Source organism: Crotalus tigris, unplaced genomic scaffold, assembly GCF_016545835.1.
Source record: "Crotalus tigris isolate CLP2741 ecotype Arizona unplaced genomic scaffold, ASM1654583v1 scf7180000020245.1906669, whole genome shotgun sequence".
NCBI classification, from domain to species: Eukaryota; Metazoa; Chordata; class Lepidosauria; order Squamata; family Viperidae; genus Crotalus; species Crotalus tigris.
Window position 1 is genome coordinate 874,402 of NW_024097926.1, and position 15,368 is coordinate 889,769.

The following is a 15,368-nucleotide window of genomic DNA, read 5'->3' on the forward strand; positions in this document are numbered from 1 at the left end:
GATAAGAACAAAAGAACGTTTTCCGCCAATCGTCCAAACCCCCGAGAGCAGGATAGAACTGGAAGATGGAGTACAACAGTGGTGGCGAATCTATGGCACGTGTGCCAGAGGCGGCACTCAGAGCCCTCTCTGTGGGCACGTGCGCCGTTGCTCCAGCCCCACCTCCTCTCACAGCCCCCGGAGAAGAGTCACCCCTGAGCGCAGCCACGCAGCCAAACGCTGGACAGCAGGGACAAGACTCCGCCCTTGAGCCCCAGCACGTGCAGTTGATGCTGCGGGGCAGGGGCGGAGGGCGTGGCTACCATGGCGTTGCTGGGCCGCCTGGGCGATCTGCAGCAGGCCGTGGAAGCGGTGGGTGGCCCTGCAGGTGAGCAGGGCAGGGGTGGGGGCAGAGCGTGCAGGGCAAGGCCGGGGCATTTTTGGGGGGCACTCTGTCTCTAAAAGGTTCGCCATTACTGGAGTAGAAGATCATTTAGAATCTCTCAACCTTGGCGACTTTAAGACTTCAACTCCCAGAATCCCCCAGCCAGGGGGACGTCAATTCCCCAGCCAGCATGCACGCACACACGTGTCTTAAAAGTTGCCATGGTTGGGAAACTCTGATTTACAACGAACCTCTAAGACTGTGACTCACCTCATCCTTCGCCTGGAATAAATATTCTTTGCCGTCTGTTAATCTGCCAAGAGAAGAAAAGCAAAAAAAGAATCAACCTGGTGTCAGTGGAGGAACGTCTAATCCCTCTGCTTTAAAACTTAAAAGTTTTTTTTAATTATTTTTTAAAGATGCAGCCGATGCTCCTTGGCCAAAAGCAGGAAAGCTCACCCGAGTTTAAAGACGTGCTTGCGTTTCTTGTAGTCCAGAGCCACGTTGCACTGCGCACCCTGCAAGCTGACGGGCGTTTCCCCGTGGTAGGGGATGTGGTTGCTGGCATGTTTGCTGTCTTTGTAGAACCCAAAGCTGTTTTTCTGCACCACGCAATAGATGGTCTGCCAAGACCTGGGGAAGCCAGGCAAGAAGGATGATGAGCAAAGAATCGTTTTCCATTTGTCCTCCCTCCGGAGTAGCTGCCTGGCTGATTCGATCTGGCCCAGCTGGGACATTTGAGGTTCCTTCAGTTAATGGTGCCACCTGTTGCAGTGTTTCTCAACCTTAGCAACTTCAAGATGTGTGGATTTCAAACCAAACATGGAGATTTGAATTATTTAGGGCAACAACCTAATAACTACAGAGGGGCCAGTTCTTTTGAAAGACTGATAACTGGATGTTCTCCCTTGATTCAGACAACAGGTGTGGGAACGATGGGAGGCACTGGCATGGAAACCAGCCTGGCACAAAAAGAAAGCCAGAGTTAGATTTAAAAATGTGATTTAGAAATCCACCTAATCGGTTAAGCACCTTTTTAGAGACAATGAGTGCTTTAAATATTTAGGATTTAGATTTATCATGGGAATTAAAACTAACTGTTAGATTATGCACTTTAATTGTTATATGGAAATAGATTTGTGACAATGCAAGATATTTTGTTATTAAATGAGGAGTTACTAGGATGAGAAACAGAATATATCTGTTAATAAAGTAAGTAGGTAATTTTTGGAATAATATGTGTATTTTAGTTACGTTAATTATCTCATAATGAAATGAGGGAAATAAAGGTTATCCGAAGTTTAAACATTGGTGATAAAAGGCTAAATTCGAATATGTTAATTGGAATTAAATAAAACCTAAAAACAGGACTTGGATATGTATAACCAAAATGTTATTCACAAATGTATTGACTGATTGAGCTTTAGGTTGAAATCTATAAATATGATGTACCTTTATTGATGTAACCTGAGATATACATGAATGATTTCGTTAATGGACTATTGACTACCCTATCACCACGCTGCTTCCTAAGTACTTGGATGTAAACATTTGAAAAATTAATAAAACTTGTATATATATAAAAAAAGATGTGTGGATTCCAGCCCCCAGAATTCCACCCATCTTAAGGCATGCTGGCTGGGGGATTCTGGGAGTTGAAGTCCTCACATCTTAACATTGCCATGATTTGGGAAACTCTGATCTAATGGAGATCCTGAAAGTGCATCTTCTCTGTTGTATGGAATGAGGCCCTTCCTGAGTAACACACACACACAAACACACACACAAACACAATTTCAAAGAGGCCTGGAGACTGGCTCTTTACCGAGATGGGGATAACTGAAGCCTCCTTTTAACTTAGCTTGTCTTTGGTTTCTGCCTGGTTTGTCATTTGGCCATCTCTGCCATTTTTTGTTTCTTGTTGTAAACCTATCATCATCTTTGAGTTATGGTGATGCACTTCTTACTATGTTCCCAAGTTGGTTTATTACTTCACAGGACTGCATGGAAGTTCTTGGGAGGACCAGTGGTGCTGCGCAGAGCCTCCTCCATCTCAGTTACAAGAAGCAAGAAGTTACAATGAGGACCCAGATTGTTGGGGGCAATGTAAATATATATATATATATATATATATATATATACACACACACACACACACACATACACATTGCTTACTGGTGTACACCGCTTAGAGAGTGCTTGCACTTAAAGCGGTATATAAGTCTCATAAATAAATAAATAAGCAGGGATATCAGCTCCCAGAATTCTCAGCAAGCTCCATATTGGCTAAGAATTCTGGGAGCTGAAGTCCACACACCTGCAGCCCTTCCTCCACACTGGGGAAGGCCATCGTCAGCTTCCCAATGTGGTGGCTTCTCAATCTCCATCACATCCATGTCCTGAAGATTAGGCAGAATTATGGGATATTCTAATCTAACCCCTTCTCTCACGTCCTTCCACAGCTAGCTTCTACATTCGGATCAGCACACACGTGTTACCTGTTAGCTGCCTTTCTGCCATGGGATTCCATTTCCTGCTTCCGATATAATATTCCTCCCATCTGCTCCGAGGCGGAGTCGTCTGGCATTCGTGGGGGAAGCGTGACCGACTGAGCGGGATCCATGCTGAGAACAGCTGGCTTGGAGCTGAGCTTAGGTGAGGCGGGTGGGCTGGGCTCTTTGCTCTTGGATACAGAATCCAGCTGTGACCCATTGACTGTAGCTGGCGATTCTGAAATCTGTTTTTTAACAGTTGGGGTTTGGTTAGCATCACGGTTCAACCACCTGCTCGAAGCAGATAAGGCAGCGTTCTTATTTTCCGGGAATGCTAATCGGGTCCCCGAAGGAAGGGCTTTGAATTTTGGAACGTTTAAAAAAAAAAAATTACAAAAATAAAAAGCAGGAAAGCAGGAGCCTAGCTGCATTCAACCACTTTTTCAGTAACTGGGTTACAATGAAATTACAGAGGACTTCTGCAGTTAGGTTCATTCATTGCATTAAGCCAGTGGTTCTCAACCTTTTTAATGCTGCGACCCCCCCAACCGGTCGTAAGCCGAAGACTACTCAACCGGTCGTAAGTCGAGGACTACTCAACTGCTGCAGCACCGTTTGCAGAATGGGACTTTTGGCAGGCTCAGCAGGGCAGAGACAGCCTGGACAATTCCTATTGGCTTTGGAAAGCCAACAGAATTAGACTCTATTCAAGAGAGTCTATTCTATTGGCTTTCAAAAGCCAATAGAATCAAAGGGAGTAGCACAGCTAAGGAAAAGGGGGGAAAAAATGGCGGACTGCGTTGTTTGGTGACCCCGTGAAATGGTCGTTCGACCCCAAATGGGGTCCCGACCCACAGGTTGAGAACCACTGCATTAAGCAAACCCCAAATGCTTGTATGGATTCATACAATGCTCAGTTGTTAAACTAGCAATTATAATCACATTTTTTAATATATATATTTCTTATAACACCCATCTCTCTCGGCTGGATTTTGCCATCCTTTGGTTCAAAGACCCCCATCTCACATCCTGGGAGCTAATCAGCCCTTTTTGTCTTTTTCCAGTTTCCTACCCAGCCTTGTGATCATTCCCCTCTCCATTACCTGGGGAGATTCAGAATCAGGGCCGAGTCCATTTTGGGATGGCAGCTCCAGAGCTGAGCCTTGCTCTCCAGGGCTCCTGGGGAAGAGAAAGATGGGCCATGTAGTGCAACATTTCAAAGTAGCAAAGGGATCGCATGAAGGTAGTCCTGGACTTACAATTGTTCGCTTTAGGGATTCGTTACAAAAGCACGGAAAACAGTGACTTACAATTGTACTTAACAATTGTTGCAGCATGCCTTTGGCCAATTTGCAACCGGCATATGTTTATGATGGGTTGCAAGATCCCAGGGACATCTGATCATCATTTTATGATCTTCTAACAAAGTCAATGGAAGAAGCCAGATTTGCTTAAAAGCTACATGATTTACTTAACGACCAAGGCAAAAAGAAGGTAAAATCAGTCAAGAGTCATTTAATAACTGACGTGCTTAGCAGTGGAAACATTCTTCCCATGAGGTCATAAGTTGAAGACTGCCTGTTAATTTTTAATTTTAGGAAGGGCTGCTGTTACACAAACCTGGGACAGCAAACTGGGGTTGTAAATCGTAATTCTCAAGATTCAACCATCCCTGCTTCACTCCGTCCCCTTGCCAATTTTGCGGCTGCCTTTTGCCCCATTGGCCAAGGTCTCAGCTCTTACCCATTGGTCTGCGTGCTGCTGGGTTGATGATGCCCGTCTATAGTCTGTGTCTGCGGTATCATGACGGTGGGTTCCAATGGGGTCGGCGTTGGGGACGTCCTCTGCCTCGTTTCTTCCTGCTCATGCCGCCGATGTTCATTCTCTTCCAGCTGGTGGAGGAGAAAAAGGAAAAAAAACTTAGGAATTCATCACCTCACCGGAATTCAGTGCTATAAAAGGACACTAAATAATTCCACAAGGATTAATAGTTTATTATAGTAGAATTTTTATTAGTTTTATTATTATTATTAGTATTTTTTAACAATTTGGATGTTGTGTTGTTTAATAATTAGGATATCGACTTGTTTATATTATTATGTTTATTTTTAATTTGTTTATACTTATGTTAAAGGGGAGTTAAAGCGCATTATGGACTTGGTTATTTATATAGTTGGTTAATGTTAGTTAGAGTTTGATTATTATATTTGTAACCCTGTACTCAGCTCTGGGAAGTGGGGGAGGGAGAGGGGGGGTTTAGGGTGGGTGGGCTTTGGGGTGTATACTGTAATTTTTATAAAACTTTTCAATTAAAAAAAAAGAATTCCACAAAGATTTATTTATTACATTTATATGCCACCAATCTGGCTGTCCAAAGCAACTTCTTATAGAAATCATAAACGGAAATCAATTTCCTGATCTCAGAATATTATCATTTTAAGATCAATGCAATTGAGTGGTAACATAATCCTGCCTCTGTTTAAGCTTCACGCTAGCCCCCCGAATTGCTACGCCACCCCTTTTTATCCTTTCCAAAAACTGCAAAGAAGATTCGGCGGAGAGAGAGAGGGAGTGACTCCAGATTATGCAGGGAACTTCATGGCTCGTGAAGGATTTGAACCCACGGTTTCTTCAGACTAGATGAGCAATCTAACCATCACGATGTATTGCTGAAAGGCTTGTAATTTTTTAAAAAAAAAAAATGAAAGGAGCAAGTATTTCAACTGACAATCCATGCACTAAATTTTGATTCACCGTACTTGATATGAGAATTAATTTATGAGTGAATTTATTCAGAAATGACACCAGACTCTGTTAAGAGTTTGGCCACTGGAAACCCACCAGGCTTCAGTTAACTGGGGAAAGACTGACCTGGACATTTCCAGTTTGTCCAGTCTTGTTCTGACTGATGTATAGAACATATTATGCTCCAATGTACTTAATGATGACATCTCAGTAAGCCATTCAGTGCCAGCTTACAACAATAGTTCTCAACTTACAACAATAATGGAGCTTGAAATTTCTGTTACATCTCATGATGGCAGGGCACACATATGACCAATCTGATTTTACTACATTTTTTTTGTGTTGGTTGTTAAGTGAACCTGTTGTCCACAAACAGACTTGGGTTTTTGCTGAAAAAAGTACTGGTTTCTGGCCAAAAAAAGCCCTAAATCATAGTTACATGACTATGGGACGCTGCAAACAGCCAAAACGTAGCCTACTGCCCTGACTGTGATTGTGTGACTGGGGGGGGGGGAGGAGAAAGAGGGAGCATACACTTTGAATCTGGGTCATGAGTACCTTTGTGGGGGGTCCATGATAACTTTGAATGGTCACTAAGTGAGGACTATCAGTAATCATCAACAATACAAAGCTATAATCCAGGGGTGTATGTGAACTTGGCAACTTTAAGACCTATGGACTTCAACTCAGCTATAGACTTCAGCTATGCTGGCTGAGGAATTCTGGGAGTTGAAATGCACAAGGCTTAACATTGCCAAGGTTGGACACCCCTGCCTTAAACCAAGGTCTATAAACCTCAATGGCTGGCATTCACATCATGAACTAAGCCACGTGCCTCTTCTTTTACGCACCGTGGTGAGCTTCTCCAGCGCCAGGAAACGTTCCTCCCAGGCGGCTACCGATTTTTGAAAGCCCTCATGTCGCTTGATCAGGTTTTCAACTTCGTCCACATTGTCACCCAGTTCAGCGGAGCGCACGATTGGCTCCTGGCTGGCGAGCCAAGCTTCAGCCATGCTGGCATCCCGCCCAAACATCAGCACTTCCATAACTGCGAGAGGGAGGAGCAAGAGAGAGAGAGAGAGAGAGAGGATTCAGGCAAGATTCCGTTTTCTGGATCTTGTACTAGCTTCGGGGCCCAAATCAGCCACCTTTCCTGGATCTTTAACAAAGCCGATGTTTTGTTAAACTCTGAACGTCTGAGGAGCATGTTGGGTTAGGATTCCTTTTCAAATGCCATGAAAATCAGTTAAGTGTCACGTGCAAAGCAGCAGGGTAGTGCATTAGATTGCAGTCAAGAGGATTTATTGCTCATGCCTGCAAATAATCCACAACTAAGCCCAAAATTTTCTGCTGCTAAGTGAGACATTTGTTATGTGAGTTTTGCCCCATTTTACAGCCTTTCTGGCCCACAATTGTTAAGTGAACACTGCTGTTGTTAATAACACCGTTGTTTGGTGACTCTGGCTTCCCCATTGACTTTGCTTGTTGCAAAAAGGGGTCCCATGACCCCAGGACACTGCAACCATCATAAACACGAGTCAGTTGCCCAGAGTCTGAATTCTGAACATATGACCAACGATCGTAAGTGTGAAAAATGGTCATAAGTCACTTTTTCAATGCCACTGTCATTTAGAACACTGTTCTATTGTGTAACTCATGTTGCCCACTGCCATAAGCTTCTCCCCCCAAACTGCATCAAACCCCTTCCAAGCCCCCCTTTGCCTTCTCCCACCATACCTATTTGCAACCAGTCCATTTTCTCTCGCCATTTATCGTTGATCTCCTTGCGTCGTTCCTGCAGCTGAGATAATTTCTCCACAATCTGAGTCACAAAAAAGTGGGGGGGGGGGAAGGAAAAAAAAAGGAAGGAATTTAGCTGGCCAAATATTCAGCAGAAGAGATCATTCATACCAGTGGTGGGAGCTGCATGACAACCCCCAAGGATTCTCCTGAGTTGCCTATTGTTAACCTGCGAAGCTCACCGTCATAAGAAGAAACAGAAACTAATTTGGTTACGCAAATTTAGGAAGAAAAAAATATCAGCGGCTCCTCAGCAAGAGGGATACATCTAATCTGCACATTCAGACTCATTGAGCACCGGTTGTTAAGGAACACTAGCAAGGGGCCATCATCTTAGTAACTATGGGAAACCAGGATGCTGAATCGTAGTTTGGCGAGCCTGACCTTTCTTGGTTTGTCATCACTGGAGATACCAGAGATTAAACTTGCTTTCTCTCCAGATGGACTTAGGTTTGATATGCAACTTCTCCAAGTAAGCTTGTGAACATTCAAATGGATGCTCTTGTTTTAGGGTCTGATGTGGTTAAAGAGAAAACCTTCCATGCCTAACTGTTTTGCTAAGCATCGGGACAGTGATCAGCCCACACTATTGGTTCTTTTGGATTCAGAGACAGTAAAGGGACTTTATCATTAGCTAAAGCAGGGGTGTCAAACTTAATTTCATTGAGGGCCGCATCAGCATTGTGGTTGCCCTCGGGGGGGGGGGGGTTGTGTGGCCAGGGTGGGTGTGGCCTACTGGGTGGGCGTAGATGGAGTGGGTGTGGCCTACTGGGTGGGCGTGGATGGCGTGGGTGTGGCCTACTGGGTGGGCATGGCCAGCTCTACATCGTTCGCATCAAGGGTGCCTGTGGGGGCCTGGGCAGGAGTGGGACAGATCTGAGGGTCTCTGGCAGAAGTGGGTGGGACCGGGGCAAGCACCAAGGCATGGTCCATTTCTTCATTCCTCACAACGGGTGACCTCTCCCCAGCATGCACCCAGGGGACGGGGCCGACACGGCAGGGGCTGGTTCCTTGCTGTTTCTAGATAGCCTTGTGGAGCTAAGACTGCATACGTTTCAGCATAGATGGCCACCACAAAATTACATTGGCTCCCGGCCAGCCTGGGCCAGGGCCAAGGCAGAGGGGGCCGTTCCCTCACTGTTTCCAGGATGGCTTTGCGGACCACATGAAACCACTTTGCAGGCCGCATCCGGCCCCCGGGCCTTGTGTTTGACATGTCTGAGCTAAAGCATAAGATTGAAAGGCGTAACATAAAAGGCATACATACCTAGCAAGATAATACTTAAGTCTCTTACATGCTGTCAGGAGATTCTTAATAAGGACAGCTGAGATACCCTACTGGGTGGCCAATTTTTCAACAGTAGCTCTAGGTTCTGTCGAAAGCACTGCCAACAAACAACGCAACAAACGCCAAAGCTAATTTTATTAACACTTTGGCAGCATGATTTCATGTCCCTGCCATGCTAAAGAGACTGTAAGAATTGACCTTGACCAACTGGCGTATGATTCTGGGAATACAAAGTCTGAGACTTTCACAGCAGGAAAAGCTCTGAAGCTGTTTGAAGGTTCACTTTGTTCAGCACGCAAGAGTGGGACACAAACAGGTTAGCTCACAATGAGCTCTACGCTTCTAGACTTTTCTGAATAGGAAGAAGGAAATCAAAGTATGTCACGAGCTCTTCGCAATGACAATGGCCTCCCGCCCTTGCCACTCCACAAACCTTTGCAGAAGCATAGTGCCCCTTAGCCAGCAAGTCGTCCCCCATCGCTATGCATGCGTTGAAGCTGTCGGTCCGGGCCTCCATCTCGGCCTTGATCCCTTGGTGATTCTTGATGACCAGGTCGGCAGCTGACACATCCCTATTATCGAAGCGCAAAATTAAGGAAAATTCATCACCTGCCTCTGCACTGGCAAAGGGACAGAAGACAGCAGGAAAAGCAAGACATAAGGTCAACTTCTGCATATATCATACTTGGAGCCTTGCAAAGAAGGTGATTGAAAGCATTAAGGAAAACCTGCAATAGTTGCAGACAGGACGAAAGGTGATAATACCTGTCAGAATCCAATTATATTTTATCTCTAGTTATCGACTATGGAAAACCCCATTTCTGCCCTCTCTGGATTCTGTCATACTACGAAGGGGAAGCGGGATGAGTAAAGGGGTTTTATGGCTCTCACTTCCTTCATTAAAACTTCAAAGGGACTGAATGTGGATTCTCACCAAGAGGACTGACCATAACAATATGGCCATCACCTTTCATCTACTACTCTCTGAAGTCTCCCTTTGGCCGGCAGTAAGGGAAAGGGGGGGGGACACAATGCAGCGCCTGGAGTCTGGGAAAAGAGAGGAGGAGAACTGTGGAGTGGGGGGGGGGGCTGCTTGAAAACACTTAAAACATTGAAGGGTGAGAGAGAATTCCTCAGATCCTGTCTAGCACACCTACAATCATTTTATCTTCATAAAGATACCTGTTGGAAAAGATATTCCAAGAATTCTGTATTCTTAAGATGTCAAGTGAGGTGGGTCCTTACAATACCTTAATTTAAATTCCAGGAGAAAAGTAGCACGGGGGTCTCTCTTTTCAGCCTGCTACATTCATCCCCCTCTCTTTATACATTTCTTCTTTAAATCGCTACAGGCAATCCTTGACTAAAAAGTGACTTATGAGCGTTCCTCACACTTACGACTGTTGCAGCATCCCGACAGTCACATGATCAAAATTCGGGCGCTCGGCAACTGGCATGGATTTGTGACAGTTCTAGTCTCCCAAGCTCATGCAACTGCCATTTGCAATGTTCCCAGCGGGCTTACGACAAGCCAGGTCAATCAGAAAGCCAGATTTGCTTAAAGACCGGGTGACTCGCTTAAGAACTGGTGAAACTCTAGTCCCAACTATGGTCGTGAAGTCAAGGACTGCCTGTACAGCAGTGTTTCCCAAACTTGACAATTTTAAGGCATGTGGACTTCAACTCCCAGAATTCCACAGCCAGCGTTGCTGGCTGTGGAATTCTGGGAGTTGAAGTCCTCATGCCTTAAAATTGTCAAGTTTGGGAAACACTGCTGTACAGGAATCTAACGCTTCTCTCACCTGGGCTTTTCCTGCGCCTCTATCTGAAGGTTGATGTCATCCATCCACAGCAGAAGGTCCCGCACCATGCCGAAAAAGCGGAATTTGTCCACGGTGTCCACGAGGAGTTGGCGACGGTCGCTGCTGCTGCTAAGGAGGTCAGACCAGGCCTCGCTCACCGACTGCTCGTGCTTCCGAATGTCGTCAGCCTTTTCCCCGGCATAGGCTTTCTGCAACCGTGCTGCGTCGTCCTGCACCTGTTTTACCTGTGAATAACCGAGGGCGGGGGGAGAGAGGGGAGGGGACAAGGCTCAGTTCCCGTGCACAACTCTGCATGCACTACGTTCCTTCCAAATGTAGACGGATGGTTCCTAAAAATATTACACGTTGAAAAATGTCTGGGCCTTGTATAGGGAGTCCTCAATTCACCACCACAATTGAGCCCCAAAATTTATGTTGCTGAGACAGTTGTTAAAGTGAGTTTTGCCCCCATTTTATGACCTTTCCAGCCACAGTTGTTAACGTTAGTAAACCACTGCAATTTGTTCCGTTGTTAAGCGAATTTGGCTTCCCCGTTGCTTGTCGGGAAGTTACAAAAAAGTGATCTCGTGGCCCTGGGACACTGCACAAAATACAAGTCGCCTGCTAAGCGTCCGAATGTTGATCACGTGACCATGGAAATGCTGCAACAGTCGTTAAGTGTGAAACACGGTCACAGGTCAACTCTTTTCAGTGCCATTGTTAACGCCAAACGGACACTAAATAAACTGTTCTAAACTGAGGACCACCTGTAACCTGGGCTCTTCTTGATCTGGTTTCATTTTGAGCCTGGTTTCATTATACCCGGTGCAGTCCGGTGATTGGACGGGGACACTGGTCACTCTCAGAACTCTGAATCCAGGTCATAAGTACCCCCGACCCAGATAGATCTGTCGGAACACCGAATGGTCACTAAGCCGTCAGTTGAAGGTCAAGGACTACCTGTTCACTGTTTTTCCCACTCATTCATCCCTGCCACACAAACCTGAGCACTCAGCGCCTGAATGTCGTGTTCGCAGGCCGTGTGCATCCGCTGCATGGCTTCAGCTGTGTTGAGATCCCGCCCTGCTTCATCCGGGAGCTGCTTCTGTTTGTTCTGGACCTGGCTGAGAGTCTCCCGGGCATCATGGTAGAAGCGGTGTAACTCATAGGAAGCTGCCAGCATCTGGCTTCTCGTGTCAATGAGTTCCAGGAGATCTGCCCAGGCCTCATTCAAGCTGTCCTTCCACTCCGCAATGGTGGCGTTCTCGGAATGGCCCGTGGAGATCATCTCGTCCGCCAGCCGGTTGACCCCGTCCACTCTCTCCTGGCCAATGGTGCTGGTGTCGCGTGAGAATTCCCGGAACTTGTCCCGCAGCATCTGCAGAAAAGGACGGGGCATAATATAAAGGACACCGTGATTAAAGCCACCCAGAGTAGAAACAGCTCAAAGGAGAAGAGAAAGAATGGCAGCGGGACTCCTTGTATTTAAAGAACAAAGAAGCAGATAATATGAAATCTCTGTGCCCTCCGTTGCAAGGACTTCATCTCCCAGAATTCCATAACAAACCTGGCCACTGAAAACAAGTTTGGGAGTTGAAGCCTATGCATCTAGAGCTGTTTTTCTCAACCTGTTCAACTTCAAGATGGGTGGACTTCAACATGTTGGAATTCTGGGAGTTGAATTCCACCCATCATAAACCATCATAAACCATCACCCGTGGTTGAGAAACACTGATCCAGAATAGGCCAAAGTTGGAATAGACAATACAGAGCCAGCAGGTCATCCTATATAGCTAAGGCAGGCATGTCAAACTCGTAACATCACATGACGTATTGTGACTTTTCCCCCATTGCCAGCAAAGGGGTGGGCACGGTTTTGGCGTGACGCATCCGGCCCGTGGGCCGGCAGTTTGACCTGCCTGGCCTAAGGTAAGAGTAAGCTACTACTTTGCAGATGACAAAGGTGTTTGGGGCCCTACTTTTAATTTTTTTTTTTAATCATCAGAATGAGATTTGAAGGGTTTCTTCCTCCCACTCCAGAGGTCCCAGGCCTCAGACTGAGACTCACCGTAACATGTTCGTAATCCTGGCCAAGCTCGTGGGAGGCGGCCACCACTTCCCGTTCGGAGATCCATTGCTCCAAGTCATCCACGTCCCGCTTCAGCTGGCAGAGACGGAGATGTTCCTGCAGCTTGGCCCGACGCTCCTCAGCAAGGTCCTTCAGGCTGGCATAGAGCTTGTCCACTTGGCCTTGCCGAAGATTGATCCGCTCACTGCCAGTCAAGGAAATGGGAAGGAGACGTTATTTATGAATGAAATTAAGACTCAAGTAGCTTTCCTTCAATCACAACAAACAAGCTTTTAACGATTTTAGTTTTTTAAATTAGGCAAATAAAGATGCTTGGTCCATCCACATGGAAAAAGGAAAGGCAGGAAACCCTTACCTTTCAGGGTGGCCATTATTCACCATGTCCCGGCTCTGCACGGAGAGTTGATGGATGGTCTGGGCATAATCTTCCAGAGCTTGCTCCATTCCCAAGTGTTTCTTGACCATGGCTTGAGCAATCAGCTCATCCTGAGGGGAAAGAAAACCACAGTGTTGTTGTTTTTCTTTTAATTCCTAAAAGGCAGGAGGGATGTAAGTACAAGCTTGTGCAGAAAAATAAAACAGTGGAACCCAGGGCCTTCATTGCCAGAACAGAATTAAATCCCTATTCTACATCAGCATTGATGCTCAAGAATTCTCTACCCTTGCAGGTTGCCTTTTCTCTTGTCATCAAACCTAGTTTTAACTTTGTAAGTTTGGTTAAAGCTAGTTTTGTTTAAACATCTTCTGTGCGACTTTCCGAGCGCCAAAGAATGGAGGCCTTTGAACTCTGGTGCTGGAGAAGACTCCTGCGAGTCCCCTGGACTGCAAGGCGTTCAAACCGGTCAGTCCTAGAAGAGATCAACCCCCGATTGCTCTTTAGAAGGCCAGATCCTGAAGTTGAAACTCAAATACTTTGGCCACCTAATGAGAAGGAAGGACTCACTGGAGAAGAGCCTGATGCTGGGAAAGATGGAGGGCAAGAGAAGAAGGGGACGACAGAGAATGAGGTGGCTGGATGGAGTCACTGAAGCAGCAGGTGTGAGCTTCAATGGACTCCAGAAGATGGTAGAGGACAGGAAGACCTGGAGGAACGTTGTCCATGGGGTCGCAATGGGTCGGACACGACTTCGCAATTAACAACAACGTGCTACTTTCCAGGTCAAAGGTCAACAGTGGCGCCTCTCCAACACATAACCAACTTTCGGTCATCTAGATTTGGAAGGTGAACATGAATCTCACCGTTGAGTGATTACTAGACAGAGACTGATCTCAACTAAGAGAGTGAAGTACCGCTCTCCTCAGACTTAATTCCTTTATCCGTTCCATTTTTTTCAGAATGTTATTAGGGCTTCCCAGGGCAGACGCTCGGCAGGCGGTGACGGTGTCAGAAGGCGAGAAGGACAGCAGCATGGGCAAGTGGGGGCCGCTGAAGCATCTGCCCTGGGAAGCCGTTTAAGCTGTTGAGGCCACCTCCCTCCGCCTGCCAGACACCCGCCGAAGCTTTACATGGTAGGGAAGGTGGGTGCCGCCCGGTCCTTCGGCTGCCCCCACCTGTCAGCGTTGCTCTCCTCACCTGAAGGGCGCGTTCCGCCAGCACTGCTGCTGCCTGCCAAGCATCTGCCCTGGGAAGCCCTGTAAGCCGTTGCAGGCGCCTCCCTCCCACTCACCTGCACTGCACGGACTTCACAATCCAGAGTGTGCCGGCTAAGAGGCTAGCGGGCTGTGCTTGCTGCCAAATCCCTTCAGCCCCCATGTGCTCATCACCTTCCATACATGTATAAATGAGATATCTCCTGAAAATAAGCCCTAATGGGTCTTTTGGACCAAAAATAAATATAAGACCCGGTTTTATTTTTGGGGAAACACAGTAGGTCTGTGGTGGTGAACCTATGGCACGCGTGCCACAGGTGGCACGCAGAGCCCTCTCTGTGGGTACGTGCACCATCGCCCCAATCCTAGGCCTTCAGCTGGGTTTTATAAAACCTTTTTGCGTTAGGCCCTCCGCCGCCGTGTGCAAAAAAAAAAAAAAAAAGATTCAATCAATCAATCAATTTCAACTTCTCGCTGGGAAAAAAAAAGATCTTGCAAAGTAATTGAGTGATTGAACTTCTTGGTCCCACCCAGTCTGCTGTTACCACTGCAGCCACGCCCACCCAATGGGCCACGCCCACCCAATTCACCACACCCACCCAATGGGCCACGCCCACCCGGCACCCGATGATACATAAGTGGGTTTTGGGTTGCAGTTTGGGCACTGGGTCTCTAAAAAGTTCGCCATCACCGCAGTAGGTAATCCTCGACTTATGACCGTAATAAAGCCTGCCCATTATGTCACTGACCCAAGCAACCCTCCGTCTAACTTTGCAGACCTACTTTTGCCTTCTCCTCCGAGATCATGTGCAACTCCTGTTCACCCATCCAGGCCTCGGCTTCGGCGGCGTCAAAGTAGAACTGCTGGGCCATTTGGGCTTTCTCCAGCCGTCCGCGCCGCTGGGCTACCTGGTCTTGCAGCTCCCGCCACATCTCCTCGAGGGTCTCGACCCGGCCCTGAAGCTCCTTCTCCAGGCCGCTGCAGGCCAGGCCCTGCCACCTGCCCAGGATGTCGTTGATGCGCGGCTGGTGACCTTGGATCTCCTTCTGCAGAGTCTAAGAGAAGGTCCAGGAGGAAAGAAGGGAGGGTTTTGAGTACCGCCTCTGGCACGCGTGCCATAGGTTCGCCACCCCTGTGTTATACCAACTCCCACAATCGGTTCATTCCGGAACTAAAACAAATCCGTTCTCTGAACAC

The 15,368-nt window shown here is 46.9% G+C and overlaps 1 protein-coding gene across 5 annotated transcripts in view; it reads right to left on the minus strand.

Annotated features, from left to right (window-relative positions):
- Nucleotides 1–15,368, minus strand: part of SPTBN2 (spectrin beta, non-erythrocytic 2) — an 81,972-nt gene that overhangs the window by 2,628 nt on the left and 63,976 nt on the right. For all 5 annotated transcript variants that reach the window (XM_039366239.1, XM_039366237.1, XM_039366238.1 and 2 more), the window contains 13 exons: nt 14,954–15,226; nt 12,936–13,066; nt 12,560–12,764; nt 11,495–11,869; nt 10,492–10,736; nt 9,123–9,261; nt 7,339–7,423; nt 6,453–6,649; nt 4,600–4,748; nt 3,960–4,035; nt 2,863–3,101; nt 824–997; nt 635–677 (listed from right to left, as the gene is read on the minus strand). In XM_039366239.1, coding sequence (XP_039222173.1) covers nt 635–677; nt 824–997; nt 2,863–3,101; nt 3,960–4,035; nt 4,600–4,748; nt 6,453–6,649; nt 7,339–7,423; nt 9,123–9,261; nt 10,492–10,736; nt 11,495–11,869; nt 12,560–12,764; nt 12,936–13,066; nt 14,954–15,226 — 2,331 coding nt within the window. The remainder of the gene's footprint in view (nt 1–634; nt 678–823; nt 998–2,862; nt 3,102–3,959; nt 4,036–4,599; nt 4,749–6,452; nt 6,650–7,338; nt 7,424–9,122; nt 9,262–10,491; nt 10,737–11,494; nt 11,870–12,559; nt 12,765–12,935; nt 13,067–14,953; nt 15,227–15,368) is intronic.